The sequence below is a fragment of the Canis lupus genome, chromosome 16 (genome assembly GCF_048164855.1).
Source record: "Canis lupus baileyi chromosome 16, mCanLup2.hap1, whole genome shotgun sequence".
Lineage (NCBI taxonomy): Eukaryota > Metazoa > Chordata > Mammalia > Carnivora > Canidae > Canis > Canis lupus.
In genome coordinates, this window is record NC_132853.1 from 39,996,069 (window position 1) to 40,012,823 (window position 16,755).

The following is a 16,755-nucleotide window of genomic DNA, read 5'->3' on the forward strand; positions in this document are numbered from 1 at the left end:
GGTGGCTCAGCGGTTGAGCGCCTGCCTTAGGCCTAGGGCATGATCCTGGAGACCCGGGATCAAGTCCCATGCCTGGCTCCCTGCATGGAGCCTGCTTCTCCCTCTGCCTGTGTCTCTGCCTCTCTCTCTCTCCCTCTCTCCCTCTCTCTCTCTCTCTCATAAATAAATAAATAAATAAATAAATAAATAAATAAATAAAAAAAATCTTTTAAAAAAAATCTTTAACCTGCCACAGGCACTCAATAATATTGGCAAGTGAATAAATAAACTAATGAATAAATGAGTACGTGAACAAGTGAGTGAGTGAGTGAGTGAATGAATGTTCCTCCATGCCCTTGGAGACACTACAAATGACCTAGGACACACATCTATCAGTATGTTTGGAATGTATCCCAGGACCTGAGCCCAGTCCGCCTCCAGCCCTTTCTCCCAATCCCAGAGGCCACAGCCAGGTGTTTTGACAAGCTCCAAAGAGATACTTCCCCCGCTCTCTCCCCACCCCCACTCCTAACAATGACCAGGCAGAGGCGGGAGTTGTGCAACTGAGATAATAAAGCTTTATTGATTGCCAGGAGGGGACAAGGATGAGGCAGGACTCAAGTGTGGAGTGCTTGGGGGGCAAGAGAGGGGATTCCTCAGTGAGATCTGTTCCACATAGGGGAGCCTCCTAGGCCTGAGCAACGCCGAGCAGCCTCAGTTCTTGGTGCGAAGAACCTGCTCGTGGGTGGACACCACCTTGCCATCGTGCACATCCATGACCTTGGTGCGGATCTGGCGACTGGAGGAGGTCACTGGGGAAAAGGAGAGAGAGGGTGTTACCAACAGTGGATAGGCAGTGAACTATCTCCCTGCTGCTCTCTCCCCTGATTATCACTTCACTCACTGCTCTTATCCCAGCACTGATACCATCAAGACATTTTTTTCAGACTAGAGTTCCCTAAGGTCAGGGACAGAGTCTGTGTCCTCAGACTGGGCTCCTAAGAACTCAGACCAGACTGGTTCTGTCCAGATCAACCCAAGTGGACTGGTATTCACAGGAAATGGTGCGTGGGGCCCTGTCCGTGGTGCTGACCACCTAAACTGTGGGGTACCAGGTGACAGAAGTAAAAAGTGGAAGCCACTAGCTCCTAATGCTAAGGAAGATTTAGAAAAATGGCTTCATCTACTCAAGAAGGTTTATAAGGAATCCTGGATGAGAAAACTCTAGCTCAACCCCTCAAAAAGCCACCTCCTTAGACCTGCTGGGAGACAGGAGGTGATGATGAGTTCAGGCTTGAGGAGGAGGAAGGTCTTACCATCTCTGGAGGACTGAGAGCCAGAGGAGAACTGGGAGGATGAGAGGCTATGAAGACAGAAAAGGGCAAGATCATTAGACATATAGGGTAGAACAGGTGAATAGTGAGGGGGCAGGACTGGGTTAGAGGGCAGTGCACTCACTGGGCATCCTCGCCCTCCAGCAGGCGGCGGTAGGTGGCGATCTCCTGCTCCAGCCTTGTCTTCACGTCCAGCAGGATCTTGTATTCCTGGTTCTGCTGCTCCATCTCGCAGCGTAGCTGGGCCAGCTGCTCCTCCACGTTGCCAATCAGGTCCTGGATCTGGGCCAGCTGCATGCAGTAGCGGCCTTTGGTCTCCTCCAGGCTGTTCTCCAATGATGCTTTCTGTGAGGGAGGGAAAGATCAGGGATCAGTGAGGGTAGTCACTCCCTCCCTCCTAGTCCTGAGTCCAATGCAAGCCTAGCAGTTCCCCTACCATGCTGAGCTGGGACTGCAGCTCGATCTCCAGGTTCTGCACAGTGCGCCGGAGCTCGGAAATCTCGCTCTTGCCACTTTGTACCAGCTCGCTGTTGGTGGCCACCTCGCGGTTCAGCTCCTCTGTCTGCAGAAAAGAAAAGAAAAGAAAAAAAAACATTCACAGCAGAAGTTCCTGGAAAGTGGGTCTCCTGGGTCCCTTCCACCCAGGATGATACCCACCTTGCTGAAGAACCAGTCTTCGGCATCCTTGCGGTTCTTCTCTGCCATCTTCTCGTACTGGTCGCGCATCTCGTTCAGGATGCGGCTCAGGTCCACACCAGGGGCGGCGTCCATCTCCACGTTGACATCTCCGCCCACCTGGCCTCTCAGAGCGTTCATTTCCTGCACAACCAAAGCACAATCCACAGTCACGAGCCTCACTCTGGAGGCCAGTTGGGGTTCCCAAGTCAGAGGTGTTCCTGGCCTGAGCATTGCCCTCCCCCAGCTCAATTCCATCCCTTCCTCCCAGCTCATCTTCTATGCCAGCTCTCACCTCCTCGTGGTTCTTCTTCAAGTAGGCCAACTCCTCCTTCAGGGTCTCAATCTGCATCTCCAGGTCAGCTCTGGACAGAGTCAGCTCATCCAGCACCCGGCGCAGGCCATTTGTGTCGGCCTCCACGCTCATGCGCAGGTTCAGCTCGGTCTCGTACCTGGAATGACCCAAGAGAAAAAGAATGAGACACCCATCCTGGCCACATTGAAGGCTTTGTTCTCTGCCCCCTGCTGCTTCTTCCCATAGCCAGCACCCTGTGAGTGGTTTAGGGAGTCAGTCTTGAAAATAACATGGTTGAACACAGCACCCATTGATAGCTCAGATCTGAACATTCCTGGGGCCAGGGAATAAGGCAATTCCTCATGCTGTAGAATTAAGGGAGGGGAGATGCTTCTGGTCTCACAACCAATAGCACACAGGCTTCCAAATGTGACTGCCTCCTGCACTTCGAGGGCAGGTGGGGAAGTAGGGAACACCTCTCCCTAAAGCAATGGCACCCAAACCTGGCTGTGGATCAGAATCACTCAGGCAGCCTGTTAAAAATAACTGAATCAGAACTCCAAGGGTGGGGCCCAAGAACCTTGTATTTTTACAAGCACCTCAAGGGGTTTTCACGTGGCCGTCCTGGCAACTTATCAGCTCTGTTAGGGAACCCAAAAATGCCCCACCCTGGGGGGATTGGACATCCTGAAACAACACTGCAAACTCACTTGGTACGGAAGTCGTCAGCAGCCAGACGGGCATTGTCAATCTGCAGGAGGACGTTAGCATTGTCCACAGTGGCCGTGAGGATCTGCAAGTGGAAAGGATGCAGGTCATCAGACAAATGGACATCACTAGCCTGACTTTACTGCAGCCTGTGTACATCAGGCCTTTGCTTTCCTGCTCTCACCTGAGTCCCCCCTTCTCCCAAAAGCCTTTGCCACAACAGTCTAAAGGACAAATTTCAGTAGTCCAGCTTTGACCCAGGGCTTTGCTGACTCCTGGTCAGGAAAATGGATAGAAAGAGCCCTGGCCTTGGAACCCAAAGCCCTGGAGTTGTGGGTCCTGGTTCTACCACTGATGAACTGCAGGGCCTCAGTTTCCCTACCTACAGAGTAGAGGGGTGACCTAAGGTTCTCAAGACTCCCTCCCTGGTCTGAATTTTCCTCTTTAGGCACAAGCCAGCCCTGCCAGTCTTCACCCATTCCTTTCCAAGCCCACAAGAGCATGGGATCTCAGGTGGGGCTTTCCCAAAAGAGGAGACCCAAGCCAGCACAGGAGATGATAGAAGAAGAGACAGAAGAAGAACAAAGATCGAATCCTGGATTGGCTGGAGTTCACCTCCTTCATCATCTAATTTACCTAATCCACAAGAGGCATCAGAACCAGACACCAAGAAAAGCAGGATCAGTGTGTGTGTGTAGGGGGAATCCCAGGGTAAGGTTGGAGCAGGGGGTGAGGGTGGGGCTGGAATCAGGTGACACAAGTCCCCCAGTCTCCCTCCTGCACAGGGCGTGTAAAGTGGATCGCCACTGATTGTCTCTGGGGTTTTTGCGAACCCCCTGGCTGTGGGGAGGGGCCAGTGCCGGGGCTCATGGGCGGCAGCTACCACAGCCCAGACTAATGAGCTAATGAGTGGTTTGAGTGTCTAGTCTGCTCCCGTTACAGCCTTGCTCCTCCCCTGTGCTGGGGAACAGGTAGCTGCCTCCTGTATGAGCAAGTGGGCACAAGGTTCTAGCCTCAGCGCTGCCATTGATTTGCTGTGTGGCCTTGAGCAGGTCACAGCACCTCTCAAAGCTTTGACTTCTTCCTCCATGAAATGTAAAGGTAGGAATCCCTAGTCTCACATGGTCTGAGGTCTGGAGCCCAGAAGGGCATGAGCGAGGCCGGGGACCCACCAGCCCTCCCGGACGTGTCTGGAGCAGAAGGGATCTGGGTTGGAATCTGCCCTGTCTAGGAATATAAAGATGCCAGCGGCCTGAGGCATTTCTTGCTCCGGAGTGAAGTAGCTGGAATGGCAAGTCCTACTGCCCAATCCACACACCTTGTTCCTCAGGTCCTCGATGGTCTTGAAGTAGGGGCTGTAGTCCTTGGTCTCAGCGGGCCGCTGCCTCTGGTACCAGTCACGGATCTTCACCTCCAGGTCGGTGTTGGCCTCCTCCAGGGCACGCACCTTGTCCAGGTAGGAGGCCAGGCGGTCGTTGAGGTTCTGCATGGTCACCTTCTCGCTGCCCACCAGGAGCCCGTCACCACCACCGAAGCCACCCCCAAAGCCAGCACCAAGGCCACCCCCGAAGCCAGCACCAAGGCCACCCCCGAAGCCAGCACCAAGGCCACCACCGTATCCTCCACCAAAGCCGCTACCCAGGCCCCCACCAAAGCTGCTGCTGCTGCTGAAGCCGCCGCCATAGCCGCCCCCCAGGCCGCAGGCCCCCCCGGAGGAGTAGCGGGAGGTGGAGACCGACAGGCCCCCGTAGGCACTGGGGGCCCGGCAGGCCCCTCCAGCCAGGACAGAGGACATGCGGCTGGAGCCGCCCCCGATGCCGCAGGAGCCCTTCATGGAGCTGGAGGAGGTGAACTGGCGGCTGCAGGAGGTCATGGTGCCGGGAAGGAGGTGAGCGAGTGAGTGAGTGAGCGAGCGAGCAGAGGAGAGAAAGGTGCTCAGGTAAGTTGGAATAGGATGTGGGTGCTTTATACTCCTGAGTAGGGGGCGGGACTGGCACTTTCCATTCCCCTTGGCTTTCATCACTTACAGGCCAGTGCCAACTCCCTGTCAGATCCCTCCCCTCCCCCGCCTCATCACGTCTGTCATATTTTACTGGAAACTCATTGTTTGGGGTGTTTTTGGTTTCTTGTCCCGCCAGGCGTGATTCACATAGGAGGTGTGGGCCTGCAGGCTACACTTTCCCATCTGGCCCTGGGAGCCACAGCCATCAGGAGCCTGCATGCTAGGCTCGGCCAGGTGGCAGCGAGGAGGGCCTCTGCCCCGTAAACCTGGTGACCTGTCAGTTTCCCATTAACGAGGTGGGCCTTTGACATCCACCTAGAGGAAGCCCATCACTCCAGGTGGTACCTGGCTGCAGAAATGCCAGCGTGGCAAGGTTACATGAGGCACAGGGATGCCCCCTCAGCAAGATCATCTATAAAGAGACCAGCAGCTCTCGGGGGTCTCTCAGATCTGACCTCTTAGGCTGTGCTGAGAAGCCTGTCACATCCCTGAAACATGCCCCGCCAGTCAGGTGGCTCAGGCTTCCACCCTGACACCCCCATTAAAGGGAAATCCAGGCAGCTTTCCCCAGCCCTGGGCACAGCGTCCGAGATCTTCCACACACCTGTGGGTGGGCCCGTGGCATTGGGTGGCCAAGAGCAGGTGGCCAAGAGCAGGTGGCATCACAGGCACAGCCAGAGCCGTGGTGAAAAAGCCGAGTCAGATGGCATCCTGGCTCTGCTATGTAACCCTATGCTGCCTCAGTTTACTCATCTGTAAAGTGGGGATAAATATCATCTGCCCTGCCTAATGCAGAGTCAGCTCTGAGAATCTAAAGTGGTAGTATACGCGAAAGGGTTTTGTAAGCCAAGTGTGGCGCAAAGTCTGGTTAGCATTGTATGCTAGTCTGGGCCCAAAGACGGTGGAGCAACACCCCTGGAACAGGACAGGAAGGCCTTTTTCCTTCTAGCCCCAGGTGTCTCTCTGCAGTGGAAGAGCTGGCCCAGGCACCCTTATGAGCTGGCCCAGGGCATTTCGGGGGGGATGCAGACACTGGGAGTGGACTTGAGGGGGGATCCTGACTCCTGAAACATTGAGGTTCAGGGGACATTTCCAGGGGTCCACTTGGCTCTGCCTTGGATATTTGTATATCGGGGCCCTCAGCTGCCCCACGTCTCCCAGACAACCTCCAAAGCCACACCCCCTCCAGCCACACCCCGCCCACCCGCCAGCCAGCCCCTCAGCTCTACAGACCCCAGCAGGCATGTTGGGAGGAATGCAGTCGTGTCTGGGGCTGTCTGACGCGTCCCATCTCCCCAGACAGGCCCCAACAGCCCCCGCTGGAGGCTCCAACGCTCTTCCTAGGATCAACTGCTTCCACAAAGGAAGCAAAACCTCCTTCTCCCCCAACCCCGACTGCCACCAAAGCAGACACCAGAAAGCACCCCCTCACCAGGGCTTAGGAGCTTGGGAGACAATGCTGAGACAGACACTGGAGGCTGTGGGCTCCCCAAATCTGCCGCCCAAGGACTCTCAAGGATGTGAGTAAGTAAGGGCCCCACCTTGCCCCACCCGCCCCTGACAGACACTCTAATCTCCTTCCAGAGGATGCTCCCCCACCCCGGCCCAGCCCTACAACTTCCCCAGTGAGAGGTAGCAGGGATTTTGGCTGAGGGACAGATGCATGTGTTAGGAGGCATTTTGCTGTTGGGTGGGGCAGAGGGGGCACTTACCAGAGAAAAATGCAGCATCAGGGACCTGGGGAGCAGGAGAGGGGACAGAGCCCAACACCAGCTTTCTCTGTGCTGCCCACCCCCCTATCTCCCTCCATTGCAGGAAACCATGGATAAAATCCCTAGAGCACAGGACACAGGAAAAGCTCTCCTCTTCTACCCTCTACCCTGATTCAGTGGAACCCAAAAGAGGCTTCTTCCTTGACAGCCTCCAAGGAAAAACTAAAAGTAAAGAGGGTAGGGAACCAATGACATATGAACTCATACACACAATCTAAGAAGAGAACTTTGCCTGGGTACTTTTCTTCACCCCTACAGACCCTGGAACCCCAACATGGGATATAAGTCTGATCCCCCCCCAACCCCCTCCTGCCAGCACTCAGGATTAGAACTCTGGCCCAGATCCTGAGACTAATCCTTACAGATATAGAACCAGGCACAAATGGTCTAGTCTGGTGCTCACAACATTGTGAGGAGAAGTAGCTTTCGAGGGCAGTAGGGATTAATGGGCTGATGCTTGTCTGCTGGGCCCTGGACTCCTAGAAGGCTTTATGTGGACCCCAGTACCTAACCTTCAGTCCAGCTGCCCCAAGAAGGAGAGGGGAAAAGAGGAGCCTAGGGCGGTGTCTCTTGTGGTTGGTAAGTCTCCCTGCCAGCCTGCAGGAGGTGACCAATGCCAATGCAAACAGGTGAGGCAGCAGAGCCAGGCAGCCCCCCACAGAGCCTGCATTGTGTTCTGAGGATGGGCTGGGCACCAGGGGATGGGTTCCTAAAGAAGGAGGGGACCTTGTGGCATCCCAGTCCAAGGAGAGAGGCCCTGCCCCTGTCCCCAGAGCCCAGTATAATAAAAGAGACAGTCTCTGCCCTTAGGAAGCCCGCAGCCTGCAAGGAGAAAGAGGACACACATCAAAATTACTTAAGATGCGGACAAACTTAAGAAAAGTGCAATCCAGGCAGTCCGGCTGGCTCAGCGGGTTAGCGCCACCTTCAGTCCAGGACATGATCCTGGAGACCCAGATCGATTCCCAGGTCGGGCTCCCTGCAGGGAGCCTGTTTCTCCCTCCCTCCCTGTGTCTCTGCCTCTCCCTCTCTCTCCATTCTCTCTCTCTCTCTCTCTCTCTGTCTTTCTTTTTTTTTTTAATTTTTATTTATTTATGATAGTCACAGAGAGAGAGAGAGAGGCAGAGACACAGGCAGAGGGAGAAGCAGGCTCCATGCACCGGGAGCCCAACGTGGGATTCAATCCCGGGCCTCCAGGATCGCACCCTGGGCCAAAGGCAGGCGCTAAACTGCTGCGCCACCCAGGGATCCCTCTCTCTGTCTTTCATGAATAAATAAATAAAATCTTTAAAAAACAACAACAACAACAAAAAGTGCAATCCATATGTATTAGTTTACTGGGACTGCCGTAACAAATCACCACAAATGTTGTGGGTTAAAACAATAGAAGTATATTCTCTCACTGTTCTGGAGGTCAGAAGCCCAAAATCAAGGTGTCGTCAGGGCCACACTCCCTCTGAAGGCTCTAGGGGACAGCGCTTACTTATCTCTTCCAGCTTCTGGTGGCTCCCTGAATTCCTTGGTCTGTGGCAACAAAACTCTAAACTCTGCCTCCCCATCTTCACATGGCCCTTTATGTCTCAGTCTTTCTCTCTGTGTGTCCTTTTCTGCCTCTTTTAAGGACACTCATTGGGTTCAGCGCTCACCCTAACCCAGTGTGATCTCAATTCTCACCATAATGACATCTACAGAGACCCTATTTCTAAATAAGGTCACAAATTCCAAGGTTCCAGTGGACGTGACTTTGCAGGAGATACTGTTCAACCCACAACACGTGTGACAGACCAGGAGCTATCCACATTGCAGGGGGGGAGGTGGTGAACAGTTGGTGGAGGCATGACTGTAACAAGATGTGGGCAGGGCCAGTCTGGAAGGCTTCTAGGGGCAGCTGGTAGCTCCACGAAGAAAGGTACTAGGGGATGGGGCAGCAGAGAGACAGAATTCTCAGGAGTCCGGGCCACACTTCCCACCACCCAATTTCTCTGGGCCCTTTATACATAGAAAATTGCTCTGGGAGAGAGCCCTTTTTTATTTTTGTTTTTAAATTTTTCTTCTGAAATCATAGAAAAAGTTGCGAAAATAGTACAGAGAATTCATGTGCAACTTTCACCCAGCTTCCCCATTATGGTCATGGTACATAACCATTGTTCAATTATCAAAACAAATAAATTAACATTGACCTTAATGTCCCTTTCTGTTGTGGGATCCCATATTTCATTGGTTGTCAGGTCAGCTTGGTCTCTCCCTGCCTGTGACAGCTCCTTAGTCCATCCTTTTCTTTCATGACCTTGACAGTTTGGAAGAGGCTTAGTCAGCTATTTTGTAGAATATCCCTCAGTTTGGGTTTTCCTCATATTTTTCTCATCATCAGATTGTGGCAAGAAAACCACAGAAATTATGTGTCCTTGTCCAGTGCATCATCTCAGGTATAGTAGACGTATATGGAATGGGTCTTATTGCTGTCCATTGGCCAAGGTACTGTTTGTGGATTTCTCCATTGTAGCATTACTATTTTTCCCATTGAAATTAATAAATACCTTGAAAAGGATAGTTTGAGACTGTGCAACCATACTGTTTCTCTTCAACTTTTTTTTTTTTTTTTGGCACTAATTCTGCATCCATTAGCAGTGGCAAAGAGCACTTGATACCCAGTGAGCTTGAGAGTGTCATTTGCCTTGGACTCCTCAAAGAATTGTGGCTTTTAGGAAACACTTTGGGGAAGGGAGTCCAGGCCCAAGAAAGAACTCTTATTTCCTCTCTCTTCCAGCCCTAAACCCAGACTGGGCCTCCTCAAATCTTCTCTGTACCCTAAGACGCTCCCAGGCCACTGTCCTTAAAGACATACCAACTGGGGTGCCTGGGTGGCTCAGTGGTTGAGAGTCTGCCTTTGACTCAGATCGTGATCCAGGGGTCCTAGGATCGAGTCCCACATCACACTCTGCATGGAACCTGCTTCTCCCTCTGCCCACATCTCTGCCTCTCTCTCTGCATCTCTCATGAATAAATAAATAAAATCTTAAAAAGAAAAAGACATACCAACTATTTCTGTAATCATTGATGTCCAGAGTCTTTTCTTAGACCCCCACCAACCTGGAGGAAAGAAGGCAACAGTCACAGTCTTCCTCATATCACTGGTAGGAAGTCTGAGGTCCAGAGAAAGTCATAGAATTGCCTAGTTAGAGCCCTCTTAGTGATTTTCAGACCTCTGCCATGGGCTAGGCTTCTTCTCTCCTCTTATCAGAGTTCTGTATCCCTTGCCCTTCCTTCCCTGTCCCTCCACACCCTTCCCTGTCCACCCCTTTCACTTGGCCCATCCCTTTCCCCACCATGTCCCAGCCATCTGTCTGCCTATAGCAAGGGTAATGTCTCCTAGAGCTGAGGGCTGTCACTTCTAGTAATGACATACTGGAGCCTGAGCTGACCTGGAGCTCAATTTCTGCCTCCAGAAAGGCTGAGCTAGCATGGGGACAGTGAGCAGGCTGACAGGTAGGATTGCAGACACAGGAGGCTACTGGGAGCCTGGGGCACCTCCCCGAGGCCCTGAGTCCCCATTCCCCTAGAAAGGTCTGCCACCCACTTGTTTCCCAGGCCAGCCTGCCCATCTGGGCCTTGTCCTTGTGAGAGCCGCACTGACACAACAGATGGGCCAAGCCAAGTGTTTCAGTGTCCATGGCCTTGTCTGTACCTGCCAGCTGCTAAAGACAACAGGACAGAAATTGACTGTTCCACATTATAGATGCAGGAGGCTCAGAGGTTGAGGTAATTCCCAAGGTCCACAGAGAGAAAGCCATTCAGCCAGGATTCAGTCCCAGCTCTGCCTGGCTCTGAGCTTCACTTTTCAATGACATGTCCCCTTCTGATAAAAGATCCCTGAAACTCAGAGCCAAAAAGGGTCTCAGGGATCATTTAAACCAGACTCCTAACTTTACAGATAGGAACACTGAAGCCCCAAGAGGGAAAGGGTCATGTCCAAAGTCCCACAGCAGGGATTGATTTGCAAGTGCAAATTGTTTAACAAGTGCCTCCCAGAAATCTGAGGTAGGCAGGTTGAGAATATGTAGGGTGAAAAGAGCTGTGCCTATACCCCAGAATCACAATTTAGGTTGTTAAGAACATGAAATTAGGTAGCCAAAGTCCAGCAACAGACAGGTTCACTAGCCATCTATTTGCTATCTATTTCGGCAAAGTAAGACTTACCTTTTCTAGCCAATTACCCATAATGCCCACTGAAAACTGAGCTTCACTCCCAACATTCCAGTCCCGTCACCAACCACTATGTCCCCACCCATTCTCCAGCCTCTGCCTGAATTGCCACTTCTCTCCTCTCTTCCTGCCTAAATTCTTCATGTTATTTAAGGCCAAGCTTTAGTTCAACACACAGATTTAAAATATGTGTGGCAGAAAGTAGATGAAAGATGAACTAAAGGGAAGGAGAAGAGTGGGAGGGAAGGAGAAGAGGGGGAATAAGAAGATAGTAAGGAAATGTGAAAGGATGCATGGGATGGATGGATGGATGGATGGATAAGTGGATGGGTGGATGGATGGATGGATGGATGGGCCGGTAGTTGGGCAGATGGATGGATGGAAGGTTGAAAGGAAGGAAAATGGATGGAAATAGAAGAATGGAAGGTGGATAGATGGTGGGTGGAAACGTGTGCAAAGGATGGATGGAAAACAGGAAAGGCAGTCATCTCACCCATCCCAGGGTGGGCAAGCATCCTATGGGAGTTCTCAACTTAGCTGAACCTTGACAATGAATAGATACTGAGCAAGAAAGGAAGTGAGGGAGGACATTCCATTTGCTCACCTGAGCAAAGACTCAGTGGCATGCAACTGAGGAAAGTGCAGTATCTAAGAGTTGCTGCTGTACACAGCTGCACTGCCTGACAAAACTGAGAACAGCGGCTGGGGATACACGTGGAGTTGAGGATCATAGACCTTATCGTAACAACACTAGGGGGACAAAGCTTCTACACAAGGGAGTGACATTGTTAGGTGTGTTTCACAAAGGCCCTCTGGCCTCCATGTTGAACATACTTTGGGAAAAGGGAAAACCAGGAAGATGTTGCCTTGCCATTATCCAAGTAAGGGACGGGGATGGCTCAGACCTCTCCTCTGCCAGGAAGCCCTACCCCATCACTTTGGATCACCTGGCTTTCCCCTTCTCAACCTTCCCACAGCCTCTGTGATGTGTCCCACCTCTCAGGAGAGCTTACCTTACTGCCTGAGAGGGTCACAAAGTATCTCTCACATAGTAGGTGCTTGGCATTCAATTTACTGTAATTGCTCCAGCCTGATGGGGGAGACACAGCCCTTGTCCTTGGGGATGTCCAACCTGATGGGGGAGGGTAAATGGGTGTAGAACTTTCTCTACTGTCTGAGGGGAGCCCAGAGCTGAGGAGCCACCAGGTGGGGTGGGTAGTACATAGAAGACTTCTTGGAAAGGGTGCCTTTGACTCAGGTTTTGAAAGAAAGAAGAGCCCTGCATGGGTGGAGTGGGGAGAGGGCATTCCCAGGCAGGGGCGTGGCTGTGGGAACTCCAGTGCCAGCGGTGAGTCGAGAGGAAAGTCAGCACCTGAGCTGGAATGGCTGCGTCAGGAGTCCTGAAATATGGGCAGGGAAGGGAAAAGAAAGTGGTCCCCTTGCAGTTCCAGCCTCTCAAGTAGAAAGAAACGGACCTCCAGCAGACAGAAGTCAGGTGGCATTCTCAGTGCCGTCCTGCCCTCCCCCAGACTGAGCCATCACATGGGACTGGGGAAGGCCCAGGGCCTCCCAAATCAGTCAGATCAGGGTTCCAGGCTGAGCTCCCCCATTGACCAGCCATGTGACCTTGGACAAGTCACTGCAGCTCCCCCAGCCTATTTCCTATCAAATGGACATAGCAGTTCCCATGTCACAGGACTATTGAGAGGACCAGATTATTCATGGCAAGTGGCCAACATGGTACTTGGCACAGAGAACATGTTTGGCAAAAAGTTCTCTTAAAGTAAGCCCTAGAGCTTGACCAATGGGGGTAGGGGGTAAGCTCAAATGGAGAACAGTGTCAAAACTCAGGCAACAAGAGTCAAAGAACAAAGAGGGGTCTAGGATAGTGCTGGACAGTGGAGTGGCAGGAGGAGGGAGGCCTCAGGAGAGCTGCTGAGGCCAGCAGACACAGATGATGAGCTGCTGAGTCTGTGAGGGCCCAGCTAGGGTGGAGCGGATGGGAATGGGCAGGCCCGGAAGCCCTGTTGGGGAAGAGTCAGCAGGATGGTTTGGGTGTGAGGGGAGAAGGCATGGGAGCTCCTGTGAGGCCCACATTCTGAAGAGGGACTGGGAGAGAAGGGGACAAGGAAGGAGCAGTTCAGGTATTCCAATGAGGTCTCAAGGTCAGGGAAGCCCCATTAGCCACTCAGCATCACCCAAGGCCTGGTTCTTCTCCTCCCAGCCCTGGCTATTGGTGCAATGGGGGCGACATCTGAGTGCCCACACGCACGCGCACACACACGTACACACACTATTTCTATGTCACTCATTTCCAAAACAGAGAGCTGGATCAGCTTATGACAAAACACACATGTATAATAAAACTGAAAATATCCAGCAAGGGCCAAAGACAAATCAAAATTAGGTAATAAGGTATACTGATAAACATGTTTTGATTGCAAGCAATAGAAGTAACTTGAATTCGTTTCAAAAAGAGGCAATTCATTGACTCATTGTTCTCTCCCACTCTCCCCTCCTGCCCCAACACATGCACAGAAACACACGCATACACACACACACACCTGCCTTGATCTGCCTCCTGACTTCACCTGCACAGACCAGCCACCCCCATGAGGCTGCAGCCATAGCTGAGGCAGCCCTGCACTCACCCTTCAGTCTCAAGGCCTGAGAGGATCAGCTCAAATTTGACAAATCTCAGGGAGGACTGATACGGATAGTGGCTAGAATCTTACATGACCAACCCAGCAGGCATACTAGTCCTCTATCCATGACCAAGGAAAAGAGATCTGGTATTAGAAGAAGGAAGACACAGACGTGGCTCCAATCTTTACAAGTGAAGCAGCTACCCCATGTGTGTCCACCACCAAACTATACGGAAGAGGCTGTCTGGGATGCCCAGGTGGCTCAGCAGTTAAGCATCCGCCTTCAGCCCAGGGTGTGATCCTAGAGACCCAGGATCGAGTCCCATATCGGGCTCCCTGCATGGAGCCTGCTTCTTCCTCTGCCTCTGCCTGTGTCTCTGCCTCTGTGTGTGTGTGTGTCTCATGAGTAAATAAATAAAATCTTTAAAAAAAAAAAAAAAAGGGAGAGGCTGCCTATACCTGACATCTGTCTGGGTTTCCCAGCAGCCAAGACAAAAAGGAAAACATAATGGATATGAAACTTCACTAACAAGGAGGCCTGTCTGCCTGTCCAGAGACACAAATGTCTTCTAACTTCTGAGAGCTGAGAAGGATCTTTCTTCAGAGATTCTGAAGGATGCAAAGAGGTTTCTATTCACTGAGTCTTGCTCTGTCAGACACTATGCTAGACCCTGAATACTGATAGTGATACTCTCATTTAATCTTATGAAGCCCCCTGGGGAAGGTGTTACTGTGTCCAACTCATAGACATAGAGAACTAAAGGTAGGGAAGCTCCATTGAGCCTCATTCCCCAAGAGCCAGGCACCTCCCAGCTGCCACTGAATATGGAGGTGTCTCAAAGGTACTGAGGTGCTCCATAAAGCCAGGTTCTCTAACACTGGCAGCATCACAGCATGCCACCTGTAAGCACCAATCTCCAGCCACTTCTCCTGGGCACTTACTGGCCAGACTTCCAACTGTCAGCACCAGAGACCTGGACCTTCTCTGGCCATCAGAGCCCATCGTGCCTGTGCACAGGGCAGGCTGTAGTGCTGGAGAGTTAACACCACTCCCCTGCCTGAGAGCTCCCTCAACCTATCAGGATGAGGGTAAATACCTCAACTCCCTTGTCCTCTGGGAGGAACTCTGAGGTTCTTATTTTTCAGTGTCCCTAAGAATTAGACTACAGTGGTTCACAGTGTTCACTTGTTTGATCATACATCCCTTATTAGCTTCCTCCCTTTCCCCATCTCACCTACCCATTCCCTAATGATGTTTCATGAGACTCCATCCAAGGGTACTTCTTGCACTTGAGTTTTTGTTTAAGGGTCTGCTTCTGGTGAAAGGGAATATAAGGGAAGGGAGAAGAAAAAGACTCCTAACTCAGGGAAACGAACTAGGGGTGGTGGAAGGGGAGGAAGGCGGGGGGTGGGGATGAATGGGTGACAGGCACTGAGGGGGGCACTTGACGGGATGAGCACTGGGTGTTATTCTGTATGTTGGTAAATTGAACTCCAATAAAAAATTAATTTATTTTTAAAAAAAAAGGGTCTGCTTCTGGAACCCAAACCAAGGCACCCAAGAGGGGAAATATATATGTTGTATAGAATATATTTTACTAATATATAAAATATATTATCTTACAGACATTATAATAATATAACAAATACTATAAATTGTACTAATATAAAAGATATATAGCACTTAACTTACAAATAAGAAGAGTATTCTTTATTGTAAATTCCATAGATCTCCATAGAATGCTTTCATTGATTTTTGCCACCTCTTGCAACCTGTAGTGGCAATCGACAAGCAAGTATAGTTCTGACATGAATACTAGTTGAAATTTTTGTTTATGTTGAGAGGAAGATCAAAGAGAAGCAGCACAGGGATCCCTGGGTGGTGCAGTGGTTTAGCGCCTGCCTTTGGCCCAGGGCACGATCCTGGAGACCCGGGATCGAATCCCACGTCGGGCTCCCGGTGCATGGAGCCTGCTTCTCCCTCTGCCTGTGTCTCTGCCTCTCTCTCTGTGACTATCATAAATAAATAAAAAAAAAAAGAGAAGCAGCACAGACATATGCCCTAACTTGAGCCATTCATCATTGAAACAAGTGTCTGCTTTGCTGAACCAGATTGCAGATTTGAAATACAGAAAGCAAAAAATAAAATAAAATAAAATAAAATACAGAAAGCTTACTTTCTTATAGTTTTTGCTATTAACTATGCAACAGCTAGAGACACGACACACTTTTAAGATTAATCGTCATTATTTTTAACAATTTTTCTTTAAATCATAAGTCTAGTTTTTCTCAAGTCTAGACAATCAATAAAACACAACAAATATGGGCCTGATTTGTAACATTTACTATTTCCACTCTGTAAATACCCTACCATCACCTAGGGGGGGAGGAGGAGGGGTCGGAGAGGGGCTGACAAAGAAGAAGTTGGCCACCATAGGCACCACCCACCCTAAGTCCAACACAACTCCTAGCCCAGAGTAACCTCTTAGTCGATGAAGGCTGAGTTCACTTCACTCTCGCAGGAACTCGCCCTCTCTGCAACCTTGATCAAGTCCAGTGAGGCCAGGAATCTGCTCATCTGAAAGATCAACATAGAGGTAGCAACTTACCTGAAAGTGTACCTACCAATTCTGATAGCTTACCTACTAGTCATGCACCCTTAAGCAGGTCGCTCAGCCTCCCTGAGTCTCAGTCTCGCCACCTGTAAAATGAGATGAGTATGGTGCAGGGACATAACAAGGAGTCTTAGCAGAAAGTGGGCAGGAAGGAGACATTTGATCCCACTCATCCTTAGGAGACAGGACACAACTGCCTGCTCCCATCCTAGCCACAAGAATCAAAGGTAATAACTGGTCCTCTTCAGGTAGATACTAATACCCTAAATTCACAGAAGAAGGAGCCGAAATTCAGGGATGAAGGGACCATACTCCAGGTTCAACCCCTGGTTGACCTCTTGCCTCATTTCACTATTCCACATTACCTTCTGCAAGGGACTACAATTTAACTTTAGGGTTTTTCCCCCCTTTTGGTTATCACTTTTGATTTATGTAGTCATATTTTTATCTAAATTAAAAGTTAATTTAAAGTCTATTGGATGGGGATCCCTGGGTGGCTCGCAGTTTAGCACCTGCCTTTGGCCCAA

At 50.8% G+C, this 16,755-nt stretch overlaps 1 protein-coding gene across 1 annotated transcript; it reads right to left on the bottom strand.

Annotated features, from left to right (window-relative positions):
• Window positions 1–534: 534 nt before the first annotated feature.
• Window positions 535–4,943, bottom strand: KRT14 (keratin 14). The gene is made up of 8 exons (XM_072780513.1): window positions 4,310–4,943; window positions 2,994–3,076; window positions 2,284–2,440; window positions 1,971–2,132; window positions 1,750–1,875; window positions 1,438–1,658; window positions 1,296–1,342; window positions 535–791 (listed from the first exon to the last, which is right to left on the bottom strand). Exons 1-8 carry the CDS (start codon window positions 4,862–4,864, stop codon window positions 694–696), a joined length of 1,449 nt encoding a protein of 482 aa, XP_072636614.1. The 5' UTR covers window positions 4,865–4,943; the 3' UTR covers window positions 535–693.
• Window positions 4,944–16,755: the final 11,812 nt, after the last annotated feature.

What these genes read in the sequence shown, in the direction of transcription:
- KRT14 (XM_072780513.1), bottom strand. Translation starts at nt 4,864, where the DNA reads ATGACCTCCTGCAGCCGCCAGTTCACCTCCTCCAGCTCCATGAAGGGC. An exon ending in TGCAGTCCCAGCTCAGCATG is followed by an intron (nt 1,659 to 1,749) that starts GTAGGGGAACTG and finishes CCTCCCTCACAG; the next exon opens with AAAGCATCATTGGAGAACAG. An exon ending in CTCTCAGTCCTCCAGAGATG is followed by an intron (nt 792 to 1,295) that starts GTAAGACCTTCC and finishes CCTTTTCCCCAG; the next exon opens with TGACCTCCTCCAGTCGCCAG.